This window comes from Galeopterus variegatus, unplaced genomic scaffold (genome assembly GCF_000696425.1).
Source record: "Galeopterus variegatus unplaced genomic scaffold, G_variegatus-3.0.2 Scaffold119, whole genome shotgun sequence".
In the NCBI taxonomy this organism is placed as follows: domain Eukaryota; kingdom Metazoa; phylum Chordata; class Mammalia; order Dermoptera; family Cynocephalidae; genus Galeopterus; species Galeopterus variegatus.
In genome coordinates, this window is record NW_007726230.1 from 703,457 (window position 1) to 722,727 (window position 19,271).

General features: G+C 52.0%; 1 protein-coding gene across 2 annotated transcripts in view; it reads right to left on the reverse strand.

Moving 5' to 3' along the window:
- Positions 1-1,624: 1,624 nt before the first annotated feature.
- TYRO3 (TYRO3 protein tyrosine kinase) overlaps positions 1,625-19,271 on the reverse strand; it is an 18,830-nt gene continuing 1,183 nt past the window's right edge. Inside the window, exons 2-19 of one of the 2 annotated variants that reach the window (XM_008587539.1) lie at positions 17,249-17,432; positions 16,921-17,021; positions 15,949-16,119; positions 14,150-14,236; positions 13,301-13,416; positions 11,324-11,501; positions 10,517-10,662; positions 9,890-10,034; positions 9,369-9,498; positions 9,185-9,285; positions 8,804-8,899; positions 8,381-8,461; positions 7,821-7,913; positions 7,260-7,381; positions 6,738-6,847; positions 6,390-6,549; positions 6,039-6,175; positions 1,625-3,140 (exon numbers count right to left, since the gene is read on the reverse strand). In XM_008587539.1, coding sequence (XP_008585761.1) covers positions 2,750-3,140; positions 6,039-6,175; positions 6,390-6,549; positions 6,738-6,847; positions 7,260-7,381; positions 7,821-7,913; positions 8,381-8,461; positions 8,804-8,899; positions 9,185-9,285; positions 9,369-9,498; positions 9,890-10,034; positions 10,517-10,662; positions 11,324-11,501; positions 13,301-13,416; positions 14,150-14,236; positions 15,949-16,119; positions 16,921-17,021; positions 17,249-17,421 — 2,538 coding nt within the window. In that variant the 5' untranslated portion in view covers positions 17,422-17,432 and the 3' untranslated portion in view covers positions 1,625-2,749. The remainder of the gene's footprint in view (positions 3,141-6,038; positions 6,176-6,389; positions 6,550-6,737; positions 6,848-7,259; positions 7,382-7,820; positions 7,914-8,380; positions 8,462-8,803; positions 8,900-9,184; positions 9,286-9,368; positions 9,499-9,889; positions 10,035-10,516; positions 10,663-11,323; positions 11,502-13,300; positions 13,417-14,149; positions 14,237-15,948; positions 16,120-16,920; positions 17,022-17,248; positions 17,433-19,271) is intronic. The other variant, XM_008587543.1, reaches the window with a different exon arrangement.

Genomic DNA, 19,271 nt, shown 5'->3' on the forward strand with positions numbered 1-19,271 from the left:
AATAAAAAGTTTTTCTTTTAATTCTACTTTTTTTTTTTTTTTAAAGATGACCGGTAAGGGGATCTTAACCCTTGACTTGGTGTTGTCAGCACCATGCTCACCCAGTGAGCAAACCAGCCATCCCTATATGGGATCTGAACCCGTGGCCTTGGTGTTATCAGCACCACACTCTCCCGAGTGAGCCACGGGCCGGCCCTAATTCTACTGTTATCACCTACCTCAGATGCCTTGGCCATGAGGCCAAGGTGCTTGGGGAAAAGGGACTGAGCTAGTAAAATTATTTGCACTAATTTAATTACTTATAGGTGATTCCCATTTAAATAGGTTAGACTTTGACTCACACACGTATATACCCATATCAGAACTCCTGTGCATTTGATTTGTTTTTTTCTCCTCCCTTATCCTATGCATTTTTAAAGGTGCCTACTATTGACCTGTATTCACCCCAAAGATGAAATGATCGTGGTAGAACTTACAGGTGCTCTCTGGAGTGGTGGGAAGGAAAAGGGGTTGCACAGGCTCTGATCTCTGACTTAGCGGGTTTCATGACTGGATCTACCATGCATTAGCTATATAACGTTGAACACGTTAATTTCCCTGCATCTCTGTCCTGTCTGTTGGAGGTTGATAATTATATTTCCATGTATAGAAATGCTGTATTAAACAAAATAATATTAAGTGCTAGGCACAGTGCCTGGCACATAATAGGTGCCCATTAATGGTACAAAATTATTTCAGAATATACGTCTTAATCAATAATTCCCATATGTTATCTCACAGATAACCACTACCTGCAATTAAAGCTAATCACAGCAGGAAAACACCTGAAAGCTACTTGCCTGGAAGTTAATTCAGGTCTCATGCCCTACCTAATAACCAGAATCTGGAGTAGCAGCAACAGGTTTTTCAGGATATTTGTTTTCACAAATGCCCGCCCCATTCCATTGCCTTCAGCAAGCAGTGCAATACCTGTGCCCCTCCCAGTCGCCCCACCCCCCTCACCAGAGTGGAGCAAAATTCTCAGGCCTCCTACTGCACACTCCCATGAGCTTGCTCTAAAAGCTTCTAAAATTTTCAGGTGAGAATACGTGAGAGCAAACTCCATCCATGCTCATATTTCTAATCCTCAAGGCTCACCATTCTCTCTGTCCACGTATTCCCAGACAAGTTTCCCCTGGCTCCAGGCCAAGAGTATAAAGGTGAGAACAAAGTCTCTATATCCAATGACAGAAGGAAAAGTCTGATAGAGGGGTAGGAGATAGCAAAGACACTTTCTTTGTTCCAAGATAAAGAACGTTCTCAAAATATTTGCATTTTCAAAAGATCAATGGTGGTTATTTCTAGATGGTGGGATTATAGGCAATTGGCACCTTTTCTTTGTTTTCTGCATTTTCCTAATTGTCTACATATATCCTCTTTAATATTAGATTCGTTGGGGTCTTATCTAGTTACAAAAGCATTTGTGCAGAAAACTTGGAAAGCACAAAGAAAAAAAAAACCCTTAATAATATTATATAAAGATAACAGCTAACATTTTGGCAAATGTCTTTCCAGACTTTTCTCTATGCAGAGATGCTTCATTTTTGTGATCTAGAAAAAAAAGTAAACATTTAAGAGACAAAGCCCTGGGTCTTTAGTCTTCAATTTTATTTATAAACAGCATCTAATAGCTTGGAAATGTCCCTAACAGCAAGGGCCTGCCCCATGCATTCCAGAAGGCTCCCTCAGCCAGGGATGGGGTCCAGGCTCCAGTAGCTTCCCCTCACCCACACCAGCCAGCAGGCCTACTTTTTCTCCAGAGACTTGGGATAGAAGAGGTTCTCTAGTTAGAGGGGAAGTTGGGACTAAGGGTCACTGCATGGAAGGGTTGGGCTCAAACACAGCTGCTGTTGTTAGTCTTAAGATATTTTGGGATTTGGTAGCATGCTCAGACAGACTGTGGGAGAGCATACAGAGGGGCTCCTGAATTCCCCTCTGGCCTCATTCGTTCCTAGGTAAGCCCCACAGCACCCCTTCCTCTTATTGGGCTCAATGCATTGCCTTGGGAGGATGGGCATCTGGTCGTCTGTGGTACTCCAGCATGCCTTGGTGTGACCTGGTCAGCTTCAGGGAAGCACCCTCCCCTACCACTTCTCCTGGCCTAGGCAGGGTAGGGAATCAGGAAGGTAACAATAATTCAGATCTGAGAGTGTCCCACTGCCTCCTACCACAGGGCTCAGAACCTGACTTTACCAACCATTACCAACTCCCACCTGAAAGGGAATAATACAAGGGCATCTCTTTGTGACTCAGAGGGGCAAACTGGAAATTTAAACCCCAGTGGGTACGGCTGGGCCCCCAGACTGGAGGCAGCTCAATGCATGCACTAAAGCAGCCAGGGCAGCTCAGCTGGGAGGATAGGGGCCTACAAGGCTGGATCTACCCCCACCCCCAACTGCCATTCACACCCATGGTCACCATGGAAACATAACCATCCCCCTCCTGCCAGCTGCCTGGGTTTGGACAACCAGGCCTGGCCCACCTCCACCAAGCCAAGGCCTGAACTGATGCCAGGCTGGCCACAGAGTGGTTGCAGGAAGAACTGGGATTGGGCGATTTGGACAGTCCAGGCTTCCCAGCACAGCTTGGGAGGACTACCACAGGAGCCTCCACACCTTGCTGCCTGGGCTGGGGTCAGAACGGGCTTGGTCAGCCAGCAGAGAGGCCAGCAGAGGCAGCCAGATGGCCCCAGATGCCCTCTGCCTGTGGGCTAACAGCTACTGTGGGGTAGTAGCCCTTGCTGCAGCAGCAGCAGCCTCTGTGCCTCATTGAGGGGGCTCTCTGGCTGCTGCTCTGCCTGCCCAGGCTGCTCAGCCAGTCCTCCAGGGCTGAGGATGTACCGATAGTCACTGGGGGTGCCCCCCACTGCCCCCATGACACTGCCATCCCCGGCCCTGCTGCTTGGCCAATCCCTGCTGGGCAACACCAGGCTGCCTCCCTCGGCAGGCTCCTCTGCTTTCTCAATGTTGATGTACAAGGGGTCCTGGCTGGTGGACAGGACAGACAGGTGGCCCAGGATGTTCTCCAGTTCCATTCTCAGGCATGTGAAGCTCGGGCGCTGCTTGGGGTCGGCGCTCCAGCACTGGTACATGAGCTCATACCTGGGGCAGAGAGAAGGGTGAGGGGAGGTAGTGGCCCTTTCCTCAAAAGCAGAGGCCCCTTATCATATGGCACTGGGATTTGAAAATTTTTATTTAACACACTTGTGTATAGGGCTTACTATGTATCAGGCACTCATAAGTATTTTACATTTATTAAATTATTTATTTACTTATTTAATTTTTTTAAATAATAAAGTATCAAGCAATACTAAATTATTTAATTCTCATAACAATCCTACAAAATAACTGATTCCTATTTTACAAATGTGGAAACAAGCACAGAGAGGTTAAGAACCTTGACTAAGGTCACACAGGTAGAGAGTGATAGAGCTGCATTTTTTTTTTTTAAAGATGACTGGTATGGGGCCGGCCCGGTGGCACACTGCTACAGTGCGCCGCTTGGGAGCGTGGTGGCGCTCCCGCTGAGGGTTCGGATCCCACATACAGACCGGTTCCCGCTCACTGGCTGAGCGAGGTGCGGGTGCAATACTGAGGGTTGCGATCCCGTCGCCGGTCCCGGTCCAGTACGGGCGCGACACTGAGGGTTGCAATCCGTTGCCGGTCACGAAAAAACGACAGGAAAAAAGAGACAAAAAAAAAAAAAAGATGACTGGTAAGGGGATCTTAACCCTTGACTTGGTGTTGTCAGCACCACGCTCACCCAGTGAGCGAACCAGCCATCCCTATATAGGGATCTGAACCCGCAGCTTTGGTGTTATCAGCACCGCACTCTCCCAAGTGAGCCTCGGGCCGGCCCTAGAGCTGCATTTTGAAGCCGAGTGGGGTAGCTCCAAAGTCCCTCTTATACTGTCTTGGGAGGGGGTACTTGGGAGTGTTTTTGTTTTGCATAACACAGCCTGGAGTCAAGGTTATTTTTATGGGGTGAATTGGACCATCCACCCTTTGCCCTAAATCCTCATAAGACAGCACCCACTCAGGCAGTCTTAAATCCTCACTGTTCACGGACAGACACCTTTAAGAATCTGAGAAAAGCTTCCAGCCCTCTTGCCCTGGCAGGAGTACTTTTTTACATACAATTTCAGGAGGCTTATAGATTCCCAGAAGCCTATCATGGTTCCAAAGGAATGCCTCAGGCTGAGAAACAAACAAACCAAAAAGCCTTATGAGAAGGGGCTGAGACCAAGCCAGGCAGAGCAAACGCCTGACTCTCTTGCCTATGCCCATAACAAAAGCCCCAAGCACCGCCTCACACACCAGCCCTCCTGATGGGGCCTCCACTAATGGGGGGAATCATGCCAGACACTGAGAAGGCCGTGGGAATGGTCCGGGACTGTAGGTACATGGCCAGATCAAGACACATTCTCAAGACTGTGCTTGGAGCCAAGTGGCGTCTGTCCACCAGGCTGCCTGATGGGAGGCCAGTGCCCGCCCCCCCTCCATTGACAACACCAGTTCCAGTCTGGGAGGAGGCTGAGCCGGAGCCTGATCCTCACTGCCCATCAGAGCTTCTGCAGCTCCAGATGAGGGCTGAGGCAGGCTGCAGCCACAGGGAGACCGAGCTTTCTGCCCCTACCAAGCCCTGAGCTCTGCTGGGTAAATAGGAGGGGCAGGGCCTGGTTCAAGTACTCAAGATTTCCCTCTCAGGTGGAGGTGAGTCACCCACAGCTCAGGTGCAGGTGAGTCAAACCACAGGCTCAGGACACTTCAAACTCACTACCCTAGAGAAGGACCCCACTCTTCAGGCTGAGCCTTCTGCCTGGCCATGGTCTTGGTCCTCTGGAGGTCCAACTCCACAGCAAGAAACAGAGCAGATCCTTTCCTTGGATCAGTGTGGACTCCTTCTTCTTGGTGCTAGCAAAAGGTCCTCTGTGGGCCCAGGGAGACCATGACTTGGATGGAATGGGGGAGTAAGAATAGAACAGACAAATCACAGTTGGTATTATGGTTAGGAGCACATCCTCTAAAATCACAGGGATCTAAGTTCAAATCCCACCCCATTCACTTAATAGCTGTGTGATCTTGGCCATGTTACTTAACCTCTTTAATCCTACTTCCTCATCTACAAAATGGGGATAATAATAGTATTTTCCTCATAGGGTTAGAGGAAGATTACCTGAAAGAATGCCTAAAGTGCTCAGCTAATGTTACTGATACTTATGTCATCGGTATCAGGCATCACATCACAAGGGGTTTGATAACACATCTACAGTGGGCAGTATCATGGTATGTCCACTCCACCTGACGGCTTCTGGCTTGCAGAAAAAAAGGAAGCAGCTCTGTTCTTCCCAGGATCTCAGTTCCACATCTCAGGTCCCCTCCATTCCCTCAAGAGGAGGCCAAGACCAAGAAAGGAACCCAACCTCCCACTCCCTCTACCTTCTCCCAGACAAGCAAGGAGAGTGATGGAGCAGCCCAGTCTTTTCATGCCCTTTGCAGCCCTATCTGAAAGGGAGGAGGAAGAACTCAGCCTAGGAGGTTTTCTTAGACTAGAGGGGTCTCAAGGAAGAAGGAGGTAGGGGTGGGGAGAAGGTGACAGGGAAAGCTGCACTGTTGCTCAACCTATGCCTTCTGCCCTTGGGGTTCCTGGTTCTTTCCAGAAACTGGAGAAAACAGATTGATAGAAAAAGGCTGAGCTCCTTGTAACACCCAGGTCAATGGTTTGGTTCTCCATACTGGCCAGCCACCAACAAAAGAAAAAGGCTGGAGTAAGAAATATGGGATGGGAAATGGGGAAAGAAAGAAAACAGGGAGGTGGTGGATGAACAGGCAGTATAGGGTGGAGGTCAGTCTTCCCTCTAACTTCAAGGACATTTCTACCAAAGAAAAAAAGTCCAGGTGAGGTTCTGAGCGCCCACTGACCCAGCGTGGTGGTGGCAGCCATCAGCCAAAACCCCAGATTCCCATTTCCTTCCAGAATCCCCTTCCTGTGGTACTCACACGTCTTCCATACACTCTGGAGGTTGTTTCAGGCGGTTCCCGCCGATGAGGTAGTTGTAAATCTCAGCGTTTTCGATGCCAGCATATGGCGTCTGCCCACGAGTCATGATCTCCCACATGGTCACCCCGAAGGCCCACTGGGACAGAATTGAGGTGGGGGAGGGTGTCATTAGGCTTCTTGAGCCAGGCTGAGCCATGGCTCTTAGGCAAGCATATCTAGGGGCTCATAACTGGGCAGCCAAAGCCCAGACAGCAGACCTGGCTAGGCCCTTGAGGATCCTAAAGGTCCACCTGCACAACAGTCCACACCACTTGCGTTACCACCAAGCCTCACTGTGCCATCCTGCTCACCACATCACTGTGCACAGTATACAGGTTGTCAGCCAGGCTCTCCAGGGCCAGCCATTTGACAGGCAATTTGGAGGCACAGCCCTGACGATAGTAGTCCCCGCTATAGATCTTCCGGGAGAGTCCAAAGTCAGCCACACACACTGTCATATCCTCTGCCAGCCTGCAAGGGGTGTTGGAAGATGGGGTCAGCCTCCCCCTATACACACAGCCATAATAGAGCTGGCATATCTTTGCTCCCAAGCTGTCTTCATGCACAGCAGATACTGTCCCAGGCAGGAGCTGACCATTAGCTAGGTCCTCCTGGCAATGGCTGCTGCCTCCCACTCCCAGGCCCTCCAGGATTCATACATGCAATTCCGAGCGGCCAGGTCTCGGTGGATGAAGTTCCGAGAGCTCAGGTACTCCATGCCACAGGCAATGTCCACCATGAACCGGATCAGAGTCTGGAGTGGCAGGTTCTGGTGGGTAGACAGGGCAAGCTCAGGCTGGACCTGCCTACCCAGCTGGCCAGGATAAATGGGGTTCCCTGGCCAGAAAACCTAAAGACTGTCCTCAGAATCCAAGAAAGGAAGGAAAGGAGATGGAGGGCCTTCCCAAGGCCAGGAAGCTTTGGCAAGTTTAAGAGACAGCCCGAGAGCCAAGACTGCCCTATCCTGAGGATCCACATCTCTTTTCCCAGAAAAGGCCTTTGCCCAGCCTAAAATTCCCAGCAGGGCTTTATATGGGAAAAGGAAGCCTGTTAACTTAAAAGGAATCAAACTCAGAGCCCTCCTACTCACAACCAGCTCCATCAGCCCTACCCACCAAGCCCCCTCTCCCCCAGGGTCTCTGTCCCTTTCCAGGTGCTATTCCCCCACCCCAAACACTCACAAAGGGGTTCTCCCCAATTCGCGAGGCGAGCAGGAAGGCGTGCAGGTCCCCATGCTTCATGAAGGGCAAGATGACCATAGGGATTGGGAGGCGGCCTTTAGCCCTGCTCCGGAGGCTCACCCCTGGGGACAAGACAGAGTCAGGAGCTGGGCACATAAAGGTCAAGGGATGGCTCAGGTGTCTACATAAGGCCCTACCTGCTGGATTCCACCTCTAGCCCTGGGTCTGCTACCTCTTTTCCCGCAGGTTCCACACTGGCCTGGGGACTACCCAGGAGGGGCCCTTGCTACTCCCAGATCCCTGAAGCATCTTCTCTGTCCCCTCCTCTTCCTTCTCTGTCCACACAAGCAGTCTTCATGTGCAGACCTTTAGTACAGGGTCTGCAAACTAAACTACTTACCTGAAGCACAGTCCAATTTCAGCCAGGACCTTCCTTGCAGTTTTGCCATCTGTTTACTCACCAGGTAAGTCCGGACTTCTCTCCTATAGGTTGCCCTCTAACCTTGGCAGAGCACACTTTTAGCCCTATTCTATATCTGCCTCCCCGCAAAAGGGACTCACCAACAAGCTTGGCCACGTGTGGATGGTCAAACTCCTTCATGCAAGCTGCTTCCCTCAGGAACTCCTCAATGTCGCTTGAGGCAATGATGTCAGCTGGGAGAAAACCATGGGAAGGAAGGAAAGAAGCGAGATGTGCGTCCCCACCTCTGACCCAAGACTCTTAGGTCTTGTCCTTCAGATGTCCCAGGGGGCCCAGGAAACAGTCTAGCCATGAGCAGGAGAAACCCCCATGGAGAGGTGCCATCCCACAATTTCTCCACTTGCTAACAACTTCCCTTTGGTTTGGACAGCCCAGAATCTCAACCAACCACAACTGTAATCACCCCTAGAGTGAACTCAGAAGACAGTCACTGCTGATGGCAGAGAGGAATGGCTGGGGCACGAATATGTGTGTGGGTGTATGCTTGTGAATTATTCACATGGTACAGACAGCATCCCAGTTAGCACTGACTAGCTCTTCTTGGAAAATCTAGGGGCAAAGCAGAGCCTGCTTCAGATCAGTCACCCCTTTTACACTCCCAAGTGATGGCCTTGCTCCACAGCTACTATGCTCCACTCACCTTTCAGCATCTTTACAGCCACTTTCACAAAGGAGCCATCTTCCTGCTTAAGCTGGGCTTCCCGCACTGAACCAAACTCTCCTAGGAACCGATCCAAATGAGGGGGATTATTCTTGGCCTCCTGCTCCCCACCCACTTCCCTCCCAGGTGACCCTCCAGGGGGACACAAACTCATCAGACTCTGAGGCCACTGGAGGATACTTCCTTGCTCATAGCCAAAGCAGAGCATGCTGGAGTGGGCTCCTCAGTGCTCCCTGTCCCTAGCTACTATTCTCCCAAACATCCCAAACTCAGAAGTCTATAAGCATATCTTGTTTATAGGAGCTGACCCAAATCTGCACCCTCAAAGTGATAGGAGAAACCAAATACAACGAGTACAGCAAATTCATACTGATCCCTGCACCGCTCCACAGCTGCACATACCTTTGCCCAACATCCGGCCCAGGGTGAACTGCTGCTCTGGGATGAGCACATCTTCCAGTTTGTCCTTTAGTTCATCACTGATGCCCAAGCTGTCCACTAAGGGGAGGAGGTTGGTGAGAAAGTGGAGGAACCTCTGGTTCCTGATCTACAACCCCACTTCTCTTCTACCCCAGACTCTGTCCTCAGAGCCCAGAAATGATCTTAGCTCTCCCACAGCTGAGGTGGTGAACTCCACCAGGGTAGGTCTGTGTCTTCACTACTATGTGCCTGGGTTGCACCACAGTTCAGATATATTGGTCAAATTCATGAGTTGGTAAAAGGAATGCAGACAGAGGCACAAGAATAGCCCACCCCGTCCCCGCCCATGATCCCTCAACTCACATGTAGCCTCGATGCGCTCAGGCCTTTCTCGATTGAAGGACCTGGCTGCCCGGAAGTGAACAGCTGGCTCTCCCCGGGCCATGACACTGTCGAAGGCTTGCCTAAAGGGAAACCCAGGACTTGGGGTTAACTCCTAGTTCTTCTGTCACCACCTGCCTCTCCCTTGATGTCCCCACCCCCATACCCAAACCGTGTCTCCTTCCGCCTCTTTCGAAGCAGGATGAGGGCCAGGGCAGCTGCCGTCACCAGGGCTGTGAGCACACCCAGGACCACAGGCACCCAGGATGTGCGGCTGTGGGGAGGGCCCTGCTGGCCTGCGGGAGAGAATGGCAATGGCATGAGCTAGGCTAACACCAAGGGGGCCCTTTAGAACTTTCCCAGGACAGACATCTGACCTAGTCAAGAGGCTCCCTCCCCTAAGTCAGTAAAGGTCCTGAGTGAAAGAGTCCACAGGAAGACTCAAGAGTTTCTACCCAGTCAGTAACAGGCCCTGGATGTTGTGACCTGTAGCGTGACCAAGAATTTCTATGTTAGTCTTGGGCAGGGGAAGGAGAATGGATATAGTTTAAATACCGACCCTGGCCTCAACTGCTTGACTCTTAAGTTCGTGGGCCTATTAGAAGGGGAGGTGCTGCCAGCCTCTTCCCCCCATTCTAGGTTGCCCTTGAAAGTCTTGATCCCCTCTCTGTCCCCCACAGGCCTCACCTGCATGGTCATGAGAAGAGACCACCAGTGGCTGACTCCAGGGCCCACATCCAACTGCATTGGAGACGCACACACGTACAATCAGGTCCTTCTGGGGATCCCAGCCTGTTAAATTAGCCCTGGTCCCCTCCACTGTCAGCTCATCCTGCAGCCAGGAAAAGCCCCCACCCCATACCGAGTCAGAAGAGAAGGCCTCCAGCTGGGGCCCGAGGGCAGAAAAAGGTCCAGCTACTAACACGGGAGCCTAGTGGCATGGTGGGTTCAGGGGCTATGGGAACACAACCTTCTAGGAGTCATCACATTCCTGCTCCAGGCTGCAGAGGCCTCTCTAGAACACAAACAAGGCTCAATTCTGGAATACACAGGTGGGGGATGGGAGGGAATTCGGCTTGGAATAAAGCCTTATCTGTGCCCTCCCCCAGTGGATGCAGGAATGTACTTCCTGCTTTGTATACAAAGTGGCCACAGGACGCAATCCTAATAGGGGAGGGAGGTCAGGAATGAATTCCCTGGGGTGGGGGAGGCCCAGGCCCGAGCCCATCAAGGACAGCCACTGGGAAGCTCTTAAAGGCCTTAGAGCCCTGAGGGCTGAAAAGTGAATAAAGTGGAGCGTTCAGTCTTCCTTACGTGAGTTCCATTGTCTTGAACCAAGGACAATTTATAGGGTCCCAGGGGGCCTTCCAAAGGGCCCTCGGGGATCACTTCTTCCCATTCCAGGATGAGGCCTGAGTCTGTACGAATGGCATGAAGGTTTTGGGGAGTGCTGGCTGGAGCTGTACTCAAAGAGAGAAGGTTGTTAAGACCCTTGCCCTTCCCACCATCACCATCCCATGCAGATCTTTGGAGCTACCTCCCAAGAACTAAACAGTTCAGATGGGGGAAGGGTTCACCTCCTAGCTCTGCTTTCACCCACTGTGCTGGGGGGAGGGGTAAGCAGTGGGCAGGATGGGCAACACCCCAGCTCAGCAGTTTTGCTCTTCATCACCATGGTTACTGCCTCTCTGCCTCATCCCTCACCACTCCCCTCTCAATGCAATGCCAGCCTCCTGGCAATTGCCAAGCAAATTCCTCCCATAGTGTCTTTGCACTTGCTGTGCCCACTTCCTGTAGTGATCTTCCCCAAAATATTTACATGGTTTCTTCCATGTAAATTCTTATCATGCAGACTTCACTCAGATCTTTTTAGGGAGTTTTCTTTGACTACCCAAGGCACCCTTCATCACCACATTATCTGATCTTTTCTAGTTTGCTTATCTGTTCCCCCCACAAGAACTAGATACAAAGTATGCAGCAGGTACTCAGTACATGTTTGCTTTGTGGGGCCTGAACCTCCCTCTCTGGTAGCCCCGCAACATCAACTCCATTCAGAACCAAGCCAACACTGCCCCTCCTCTGCTCCAGCCCAGCCCAGCCCCTCGGTTTTGAGTCCCTTACCTACACCCTTTGTCTGAAAGGGCACCCAGTCAGCATAGGGAGAGGGCCCCAAGGCATTGGCGCAGCGCACCCTGAGGCTGTAGTTTGTGGCAGGCACCAGGTCCCGGAGCAGGCAGGTAAAGGGTGGCACAGGGACCACAACAGCCAGGACCTCCCAGCCTCCTGGGGCCTGCATCACCTACAGAAAAGCAGAAAACTAATGATGCAGGTGGGGGAGGTTTCTGTGAGATGAGACGTAAAATGGGACAGGTATGGGTATGGGGGCTTGAATCAATGTTTCCTCTCAGTCTATCAGCACGCTCTTGCAACCCACCCCCTCTCACCTGCCCCTACCCCAATAACACACCAGCTTCCACACCTCCATTCCTTTGCAAATGCTGTTCCTTTTGCTTGGAATGATCTGCTCTTTCTAGCAAAGCCCTACTCATCCTCTAAGACTCAGTGCAAATACCACTTTCTTGGTGAAAGTTTTTCTCAAATACTCCAGAAAACTTCTCTTGTCCCTTTGTATTTGGTACATAACTGTTAGAGTACTAACCACTTATTATAATTGTTTACATGCCATCCCAAAGTCTCAGAGCTTCTGAAGGTCAGAGAAACTGGGACCAGCTCCTCACCTTACATTTTTTGGGGTCCAGGGCAAGAGTACAAATAAAGATCCATGTACTATATGGCTAAATATTTCAACATTATAAATCAGCTAACAAACTATCAAGATAGAAACTTGATAAATGAACCTTCAAAACAACTTGGATAGAGGACGTATCAGATATTAAACTGATAAGAACAGATACTACACTTGATCTTAGCCAAAAGGTGGAGAAGCGATAAAACAACTTGGAAGGTCAGGTTTGCATTTGGAATTCTCCAAAACCTTAGAGTACCAAGTCAGAATGTGGTAGCACTGGAAGGGATGGCCCCCAGCTGAGTATCTGCACCATGAGGGCTTCCTGTGCACAGGTGTGGACAATGCTGGGTTCTCATTCCCCCCCCAAATGCCTGCCCCTTGGGTTGAGAGGTGCACACTTCACAGCATGGTCCATCCTTGGGAGGATGGACCAGGGAAGAGGCCCACAGGCTCTCGAAGCACACTCAGGGCCATTAGGGCAAGAGATCCTGGAATCTAGCATGTTATAGCTATGAGAGGATCCTCACTATCTGGATTGGATGTCCCCTTAGCCCTGTAGACTCTAAGCCCAGGGGCAAGAGGTATGGCCAAAGGGAGGCTGGAGTGGGGTCCTCTGAATGGGGGAGCCCAGAACAGGGGCCCCTCCGGCCCAGGGGAACTGCCTATTACAGTTTCACAAGGTGCTCATTAAATACATTTTGAGTAAACAGACAAAAATGAGCAAGCCTACATTGTCTCTTATTTTAAGTATCACCTTACCTTGCTTTTCCACTCTCCAGGGCTTACCTAGGACCCTTTCTAGTCCTCTTGTTCCCTTTGGTGCAAGGGGGAGTGGAGGTGGTGAGTGCAAGTATCAGATAAGTTAAAGGACTGGGTTTTCACCCATGTAAGAAAAACTCTTCCAAGGGGCCGGCCCATGGCTCACTCGGGAGAGTGCGGTGCTGATAACACCAAGGCCATGGGTTCTGATCCTATATAGGGATGGCCGGTTCGCTCACTGGCTGAGCGTGGTGCTGACAACAGTAAGCGAAGGGTTAAGATCCCCTTACTGGTCATCTTTAAAAAAAAAAGAAAAACTCTTCCAGGTACCCCAAATCTGCCCTAGTGATCTGCTTTCCAGTCTGAAGAATGCACAGGTTTGAGTCAATCTGCAGTCACTTAGTTGCCAGAGCACCCTACGATAAGAGACAGTAGCCTGATGCTCCAAGGAGGAGCACCTGAATAGAGGTGGAGACCAAGCCCCATGAGAGGTCATGTAAGTGTGATGCCACTGTCAACAAAGTGCCAATCAGGCAGCCATAATGAACATGGCCAGGCCAGGAGAGCCTGTCCAGCCCATCTCAGCCTACCTGGACTGTACAGGATTGGAGCAGGGCTCGGCCATCAGCACCTGGCATCCAGGCCACGCTAGCATTGTTGCTGGAGAGCTTCGTCACTGTGATGTTGAAGGGGGCTGCAGGCAGTGCTGTAGATGGGGACTTAAAGAGTCAGTGCCCAGTAAGGAGAGGAGGGAGCAGTAAGTATGGGAGTCAAGCCTTAAATCCCTCCCTAGGGTCTGGGGCACCCCCAACCTAATGATGGCTAATCATCACTCCCAGGACCACACTGATACACAAGCCAAGCAACTGGCAGGGAACAGCTGCTCAAACCTGGGAGAGTGCCTAGGCTGTGGAGAGAGTTCCCTCTCCCTGAATCAGGGCCCTGTCTGACCAAGAAATAAGACAGTATGCAGGGGCAGTTCCTCAGCCTTGGGAGATACAAAGGAAAGGCAGCTGCCCCTGCAGCCACAGCCCAGCTCCTCCACACACTGGCTCTCTCTCCCTCCCTCTCTGTGCACCAGCCCTTTGGGTCCCCTCTATCATCTGCTAGGCTACTTTCCCATCCCCATCCCCTCCACAGGGAGTGGCAGAAGCAAGATTGGGCATGAGCCTTGACTACCTCTGGCTGATTCCCTCTCCCTCCCAAGGATACTGCTTCATGATGGGAAATCTGCTGTGATGTCAGGATTCTATTTTCATCTCAGCCATGTCAGGGTCTCAGGTGCTCCCACAAGGAATGGGAGCTATGCCAATTAACCCCTCATCCCCAAGATTCCAGAAGGAGAGGGGAGCTAGAACGCCAAACTATTCTAACTGCTGGACAGCTCTCTGAGAATGCCCCTGGCCTCAACTATTCTTCCTCCCTGCCAGTCCTCCTACCTTGAAGACGAACAGTGGCTGGGCGCGAAGAGGCCAGGCCTTTCAGGTTGTGAGCTTCACAGGAGAATATGGTGCTCTGGGTCACCCCTGGGGCAGAAGACCTCAGTCAGCACTCCCATGCAGCAACTCCCACTCAGTGTGGGATTGGAGAAGGGGGATACTCAGGCTCTGATCTGAACATCCTAGAAGTCCTACCAGCCAAAGGAAGGGGCTGGACAGTGGGGCATGATGGAATGAACAGGGACCTTGGAGTCTAATGAGCCTGGATGGGGCTCTATTTTCTCATCTCTAAAATGGGAGAATTGTGAGAATCAGGTAATGTATGTAAAGTGCATGGCACACAGTAAGCACTTGAGAAATATTATACCACCCCTCCCACCTCAATCCCATCTCCCACAGACAGCTCAAAGCTGCCTCCCTTTTCTGGTCACTCCTTTATTGCGCATACCAGAGCCCTTCTCTGTTTGCTCTATGCCCTGTCATTGTTATATATGCAGATTCTGTGCCTTGCAGTAAGTCTCAGCTCCTTATGCGTGTGTCTTGTCTCCTCAATTATACTCAGTTCTTTGGGGGCAGGAACAATGGCTTCTATTTCCTTTGTACTCCTTCAGTCCCCTGTGGTGCCTAGCACAGTGTGGTGTACGGAGTAGGAGGTCAGTGAGTGCTTATTATCAGGCCGGCTGCCTGAGGGTCCAACCACGCACATCTGGAGGAAGTGAACTCAACCTCCCCTCTAATCTGCTCCAACCCAGTGCCTCCTGAACAGAACTTGCCCTCACTTCCAACAGGTCCACCTCTTCTCAAGATTCAAATTTCTGGGGGACTTGACAGATCAAAGCCCTTTCCCTCTTCCTTTCCACACATGAGACCAAGCTTGAACTCCCATCTTTTTTGCCTAGTTCAAGCCTCAACCAGGGCTGGCCAGTTAGCTCAGTTGGTTAGAGCACAGTGTTACTAACACCATGGTGAAGGGTTTAGATCCTGGAACCCGCCAGCCACCAAAAAAAAGTCTATATTTGGGCTGGCTGGTTAGCTCGGTTGGTTAGAGCACTGTATAGCTAATACTATGGTCAAGGGTTTGGATCCCCAAACTGGCCAGCTGCCAAAAAAAAAAAAAAAATTCTCAAACGGAAACAGTAAACTTTCACAGATAAGTGACACTCACAACATGTGAGGTATGTGCCTGAGGATCCTGGGGCCCAGTTGAGTGTGCATTGGTGGCTGCTTTGGGTGTAACTGCGGAGGTATGGAAAGATAGTTGTTTAGGAAAATGTCTGGAGATTTCTGGAAAGGGCCATTAAGAGAGGAGGCCTCTGTATCTTAGTGCTGGTCTCCCCCTACCCCTCCTCCCTCTACCCATCTCCCCCTCTGCAGCCTGAGAGTCTTGTCTTTTCAGTGTCTGCCAGACACTCCTCCCTAGCTCTGCGTGGGCTGGTTTCTGGCTCCTTCCCTTGGGAAGGGCGGGGGGGATGGGTGCCCTTGGTCTCACACAATTCACCTCCCAGGGCCAGTTGTGCGTGGCCTGGACTGCTGTGAATGAGGGAAGGAGGCCCAACACCCTCCTTAAGCACACACAGCAACACAGCAGGATCACCCCTGATCAGCCCCCCCCTCCAGTCTAGCACACCTGACTAATGAACTTAGTAACGGTGCAGCTCACGTACCCAGGCATCAGGGTTTGCTCTAGACACTCACAATGGCAAACTCCATGATTTAAGCAGATTCTAACTCTGCCAGCCTCACGCCCCTCAAGAACTCAGCTCATTCCCTGCTCAAAGCCCCCTCCTGAGGCTGCTCACCTGTTACATTTAAAACGGAGGGAGAGGGAGCGGGTCCCCCAACCTTCGTGCCTCCTCTCCACCAGACAATGGTAACAGGTTCAGGGGGACCCACAGCCTCACAAGACAGTTGGAAAGGGGCATTGGGTGGAACTGCCAGATCTTTTGGCTCCACAGTGAAAAATGGCACACCTAGGGAGAGAAGGGGAGTGGGAAGTGAGCCTTTCCACCTCTTGGCTTCCTAATGCCCAAATCACAAGTTTGCTTCCACTTGAAGTCCTCTGTGCAGAAGTACCCAGAGGCCCCTTTTGACTGGGTCAACTGCAGAACAGGCATCTAAAGCCTGAGGGGTCGGGGGTGTTTCTTTTCTTCAGACTCCTCAGGAATATCTTTTATGCTGCCCCTTAGGCATGGCAGATTCTGCTAACAGCCCCCATACTCCCTTTCCAGACCTGCTCTGACAGCTCTTCTCAGAGTAAGGGGAGGAGGCTGGGGTTGGGGAGCTGGGGGAGGGGCAAAATGGGAGGGGGAAGTGGGTTGGAGCTTTAGCAGAGTTCAGCTGGCAGGCCCCAGCTCCGGCTCAGAGCCCTTTGTTACTTTCTTAGTCACTTTGTCTTTCCTGGGCTGAACAACTCGAGCTCTCGCAGCTGCAAAGGCCTCCCCCCTTCCCCACCCCTCCCCATGCTTGCTGGGCCACTTGGCAGAACAGGGTCCAGCCCCAGATTCGTGCATGAGGCTTGTTGCTCAGACAACTGAAACAGACTGCACCCGATAAATTGTGGGGTCTAGTTGCCCCCTTGGTTCTCAGATGATACCCAGACTCTAGTGGGTAAGGTCTTCCATGTCTGGGGTGGGCCTAGAGCCTGGCACAATCAGGCCCCAGAAGGCAATGGGGCAGCCCAGCTTCCACTGTGTTCTCCTCTGCAGAGATATTGTCACCAGCAGACAGCACCTGCTCCAGGCCAACATTCCCATGTGGCTGTGCCTCCTCACCTTCTACTGTGAGCCACACTGGCTGGGAGGTCTCGGTTTCTCCCCCATCCTCCACCTGGCACCAGTACCGGCCTGCATCAGAGCGCTCCACTGACTTCAGGCTGTGGAAACAGGATACCAGGCTTGCTTCGCAGGGTTAAGGGGGCAGCTCCGCTGGGCAGATTTGATGGGTTCAGCCTGCCCCCACTTCTGGAAGTTTCCACGGGTTGATGAATAAAAAATCCACAGACCTCTGGCCATCAGCACAGCCCCTAGCTCCCAAGCCCCAAGGAAAGAGTGCAGGCTGCCCCCAGGCTGGCCTCCCACACCATCCCCCACAGTTCTGCACCTGAGGAAGCCAATCCAGTGCTGCTCACTGACCGGGATGTACAACTGGTCCACACTCTGGACCACAGCCCCATCCTTCACCCACTGTATCTCAGGCTCCTCCATCCCTTCCACGCTGCAGTTGAGCTTCACCGGCTGCCCCTGAGATACCGTCAGCTTCACCGGGGCTCCCATGAGCTTCAGGCCTGAAGGATGGAAAGAAGGATGTGTCAGCCTTTTTGAAAGGGACCCTTTCTCTGGAAATAGCTCCCATTCTCTTCCAGAAGGTAGCTTCTGTGTCAGAGGGCTCTTTCTTGGCCAATGCCAAGGAAGCAGAGGAAGGACAGTGTGGGAGGGAAGGTGGACTGGACGAGGGCTGGGGGAAGGGGCATGACAAACTCTTCAGGCACCATTCTGTCATTGTCAAGTTCCCCCCCAACTCTAAGGACCTCTTCGCCATACCTCCCTGCTGGGCAATGTTAAGTTCAGACCCAACCACCAAAAGGAAAGCAAGCTGAGCTGAAACAGTAGGGAGTTCTCACCCCCTGGGGGGGAGTGACTGCTGCACCCAACCAGTGCAACAGGCTGCCAGCTCTCCACCCAGGGTGTCAGCCCAGACCCTGAACAACAGGCTGCCAGCACCCCCGGCACCCCACCCTGCCAAATGAAGGGAGGATAAGGAAGGGAAGGAGGGGGTGCTCCCCTGAAGTGGAGAACATATGGCTGCAAAACCACGTCAGATCAAACACATGGCAGCCTTCCTGGCAGCCGCCTGCTCTATTAATACCTGAATTTGTGCAGGGGCGGGCGCTAGGAAGGTGGGAGGCAGAAGGGAGGGGTAGGGCCCTGAGCAGTGAGCCCAAGACCCCTGAGACACAGTCACATCAACAGGGGCCACCCTCTGGGCTCTTACCCTCTGTGCACACGCACATACATACACACACACCCCTCTCCTGGACTCTTGGCATGTTTTTCTTTTCTTTTTACATATCACGACATTCAATTGGCATTTTTCTGTATGTGTGGCTGGCTGCTTCAGGGATCAGAACCCTTGACCTTGGTTTTACAACACTGCACTAGAACCATCTGAGCTAACCAGCCAGCCTCAACTGGTATGTTTAAAGCAGAGGAGTAGGTAAGGTATCCACATAGCCGAAATCCAGTCCCGCTTCTTCATACCCTTTACTGTGTTACTCTAGGCAAACTCCTGGGCTCTCTGAGCATTAGATAACACATCTTTCAGCTCGTGATACTTGTCAACCTCTTTCTCTTCGCTTCTCCGAGACGCTCATATGGCAGGGAATGCTGTCTCAAGAGAAGGTGCCAGCCCAGTGCTGCTGCGCTGGCCTGTGTCTCTTCCCTACTTCCTTCACCCTTTCAATATCAGTCACAGGATAAAGCTTCATACCCCGTATACACCCAGCAACCCAGAGGTGTGTAGTGTGAATTTGGGAACAAAGTGCTTCATGGAGCACTTTTGCCACCAGCAAATGCTATGTGGACACAAAAGGCTAACCCCCACAAAGACCAGCAACCTTGCCCCAGTCCGTCCTCTCCAACATTCCTGGTTTCAGGAAGCTCTGAGGGCACAGGAACTAGAGTATGCTTAGATGCTTTTTTGTGACTGGCCACCCTCACAGCCCCTGTACCTAAATGGTATAGGATGCCCCTTAGGTGCTCAGCCCCAGCCCCGGTGGTTTCAGAGTGGGATCTTCGTATGTGGAGCGGGCAGAATGGGGTCCCCAGGACTGGGGGTGGGGAGCAAGCAACTAGGGAACATCGAGGCGGGAAAAACCAGTCCCAAACACCCCCCGCTGACCACACAGCCCACACTCCTCTCCCTTCCCTTCCACCCCGCCAGATGAGCCCCGGGCGCGAGAAAGTTGGGGGTGGGGACCCCGACCCGAGATCAAGCACCGAACACACCGCTGCGCTCCCTCCCCCAGCCCCCAAGCCTCGGCCTTCCAGTTCCCGCCCCCCACCCAAATCTCTGGCCCGCTCGGGCTCGGCTGCCGTCCCTGGGCTCTGACCCCCGGCCGCGCCCC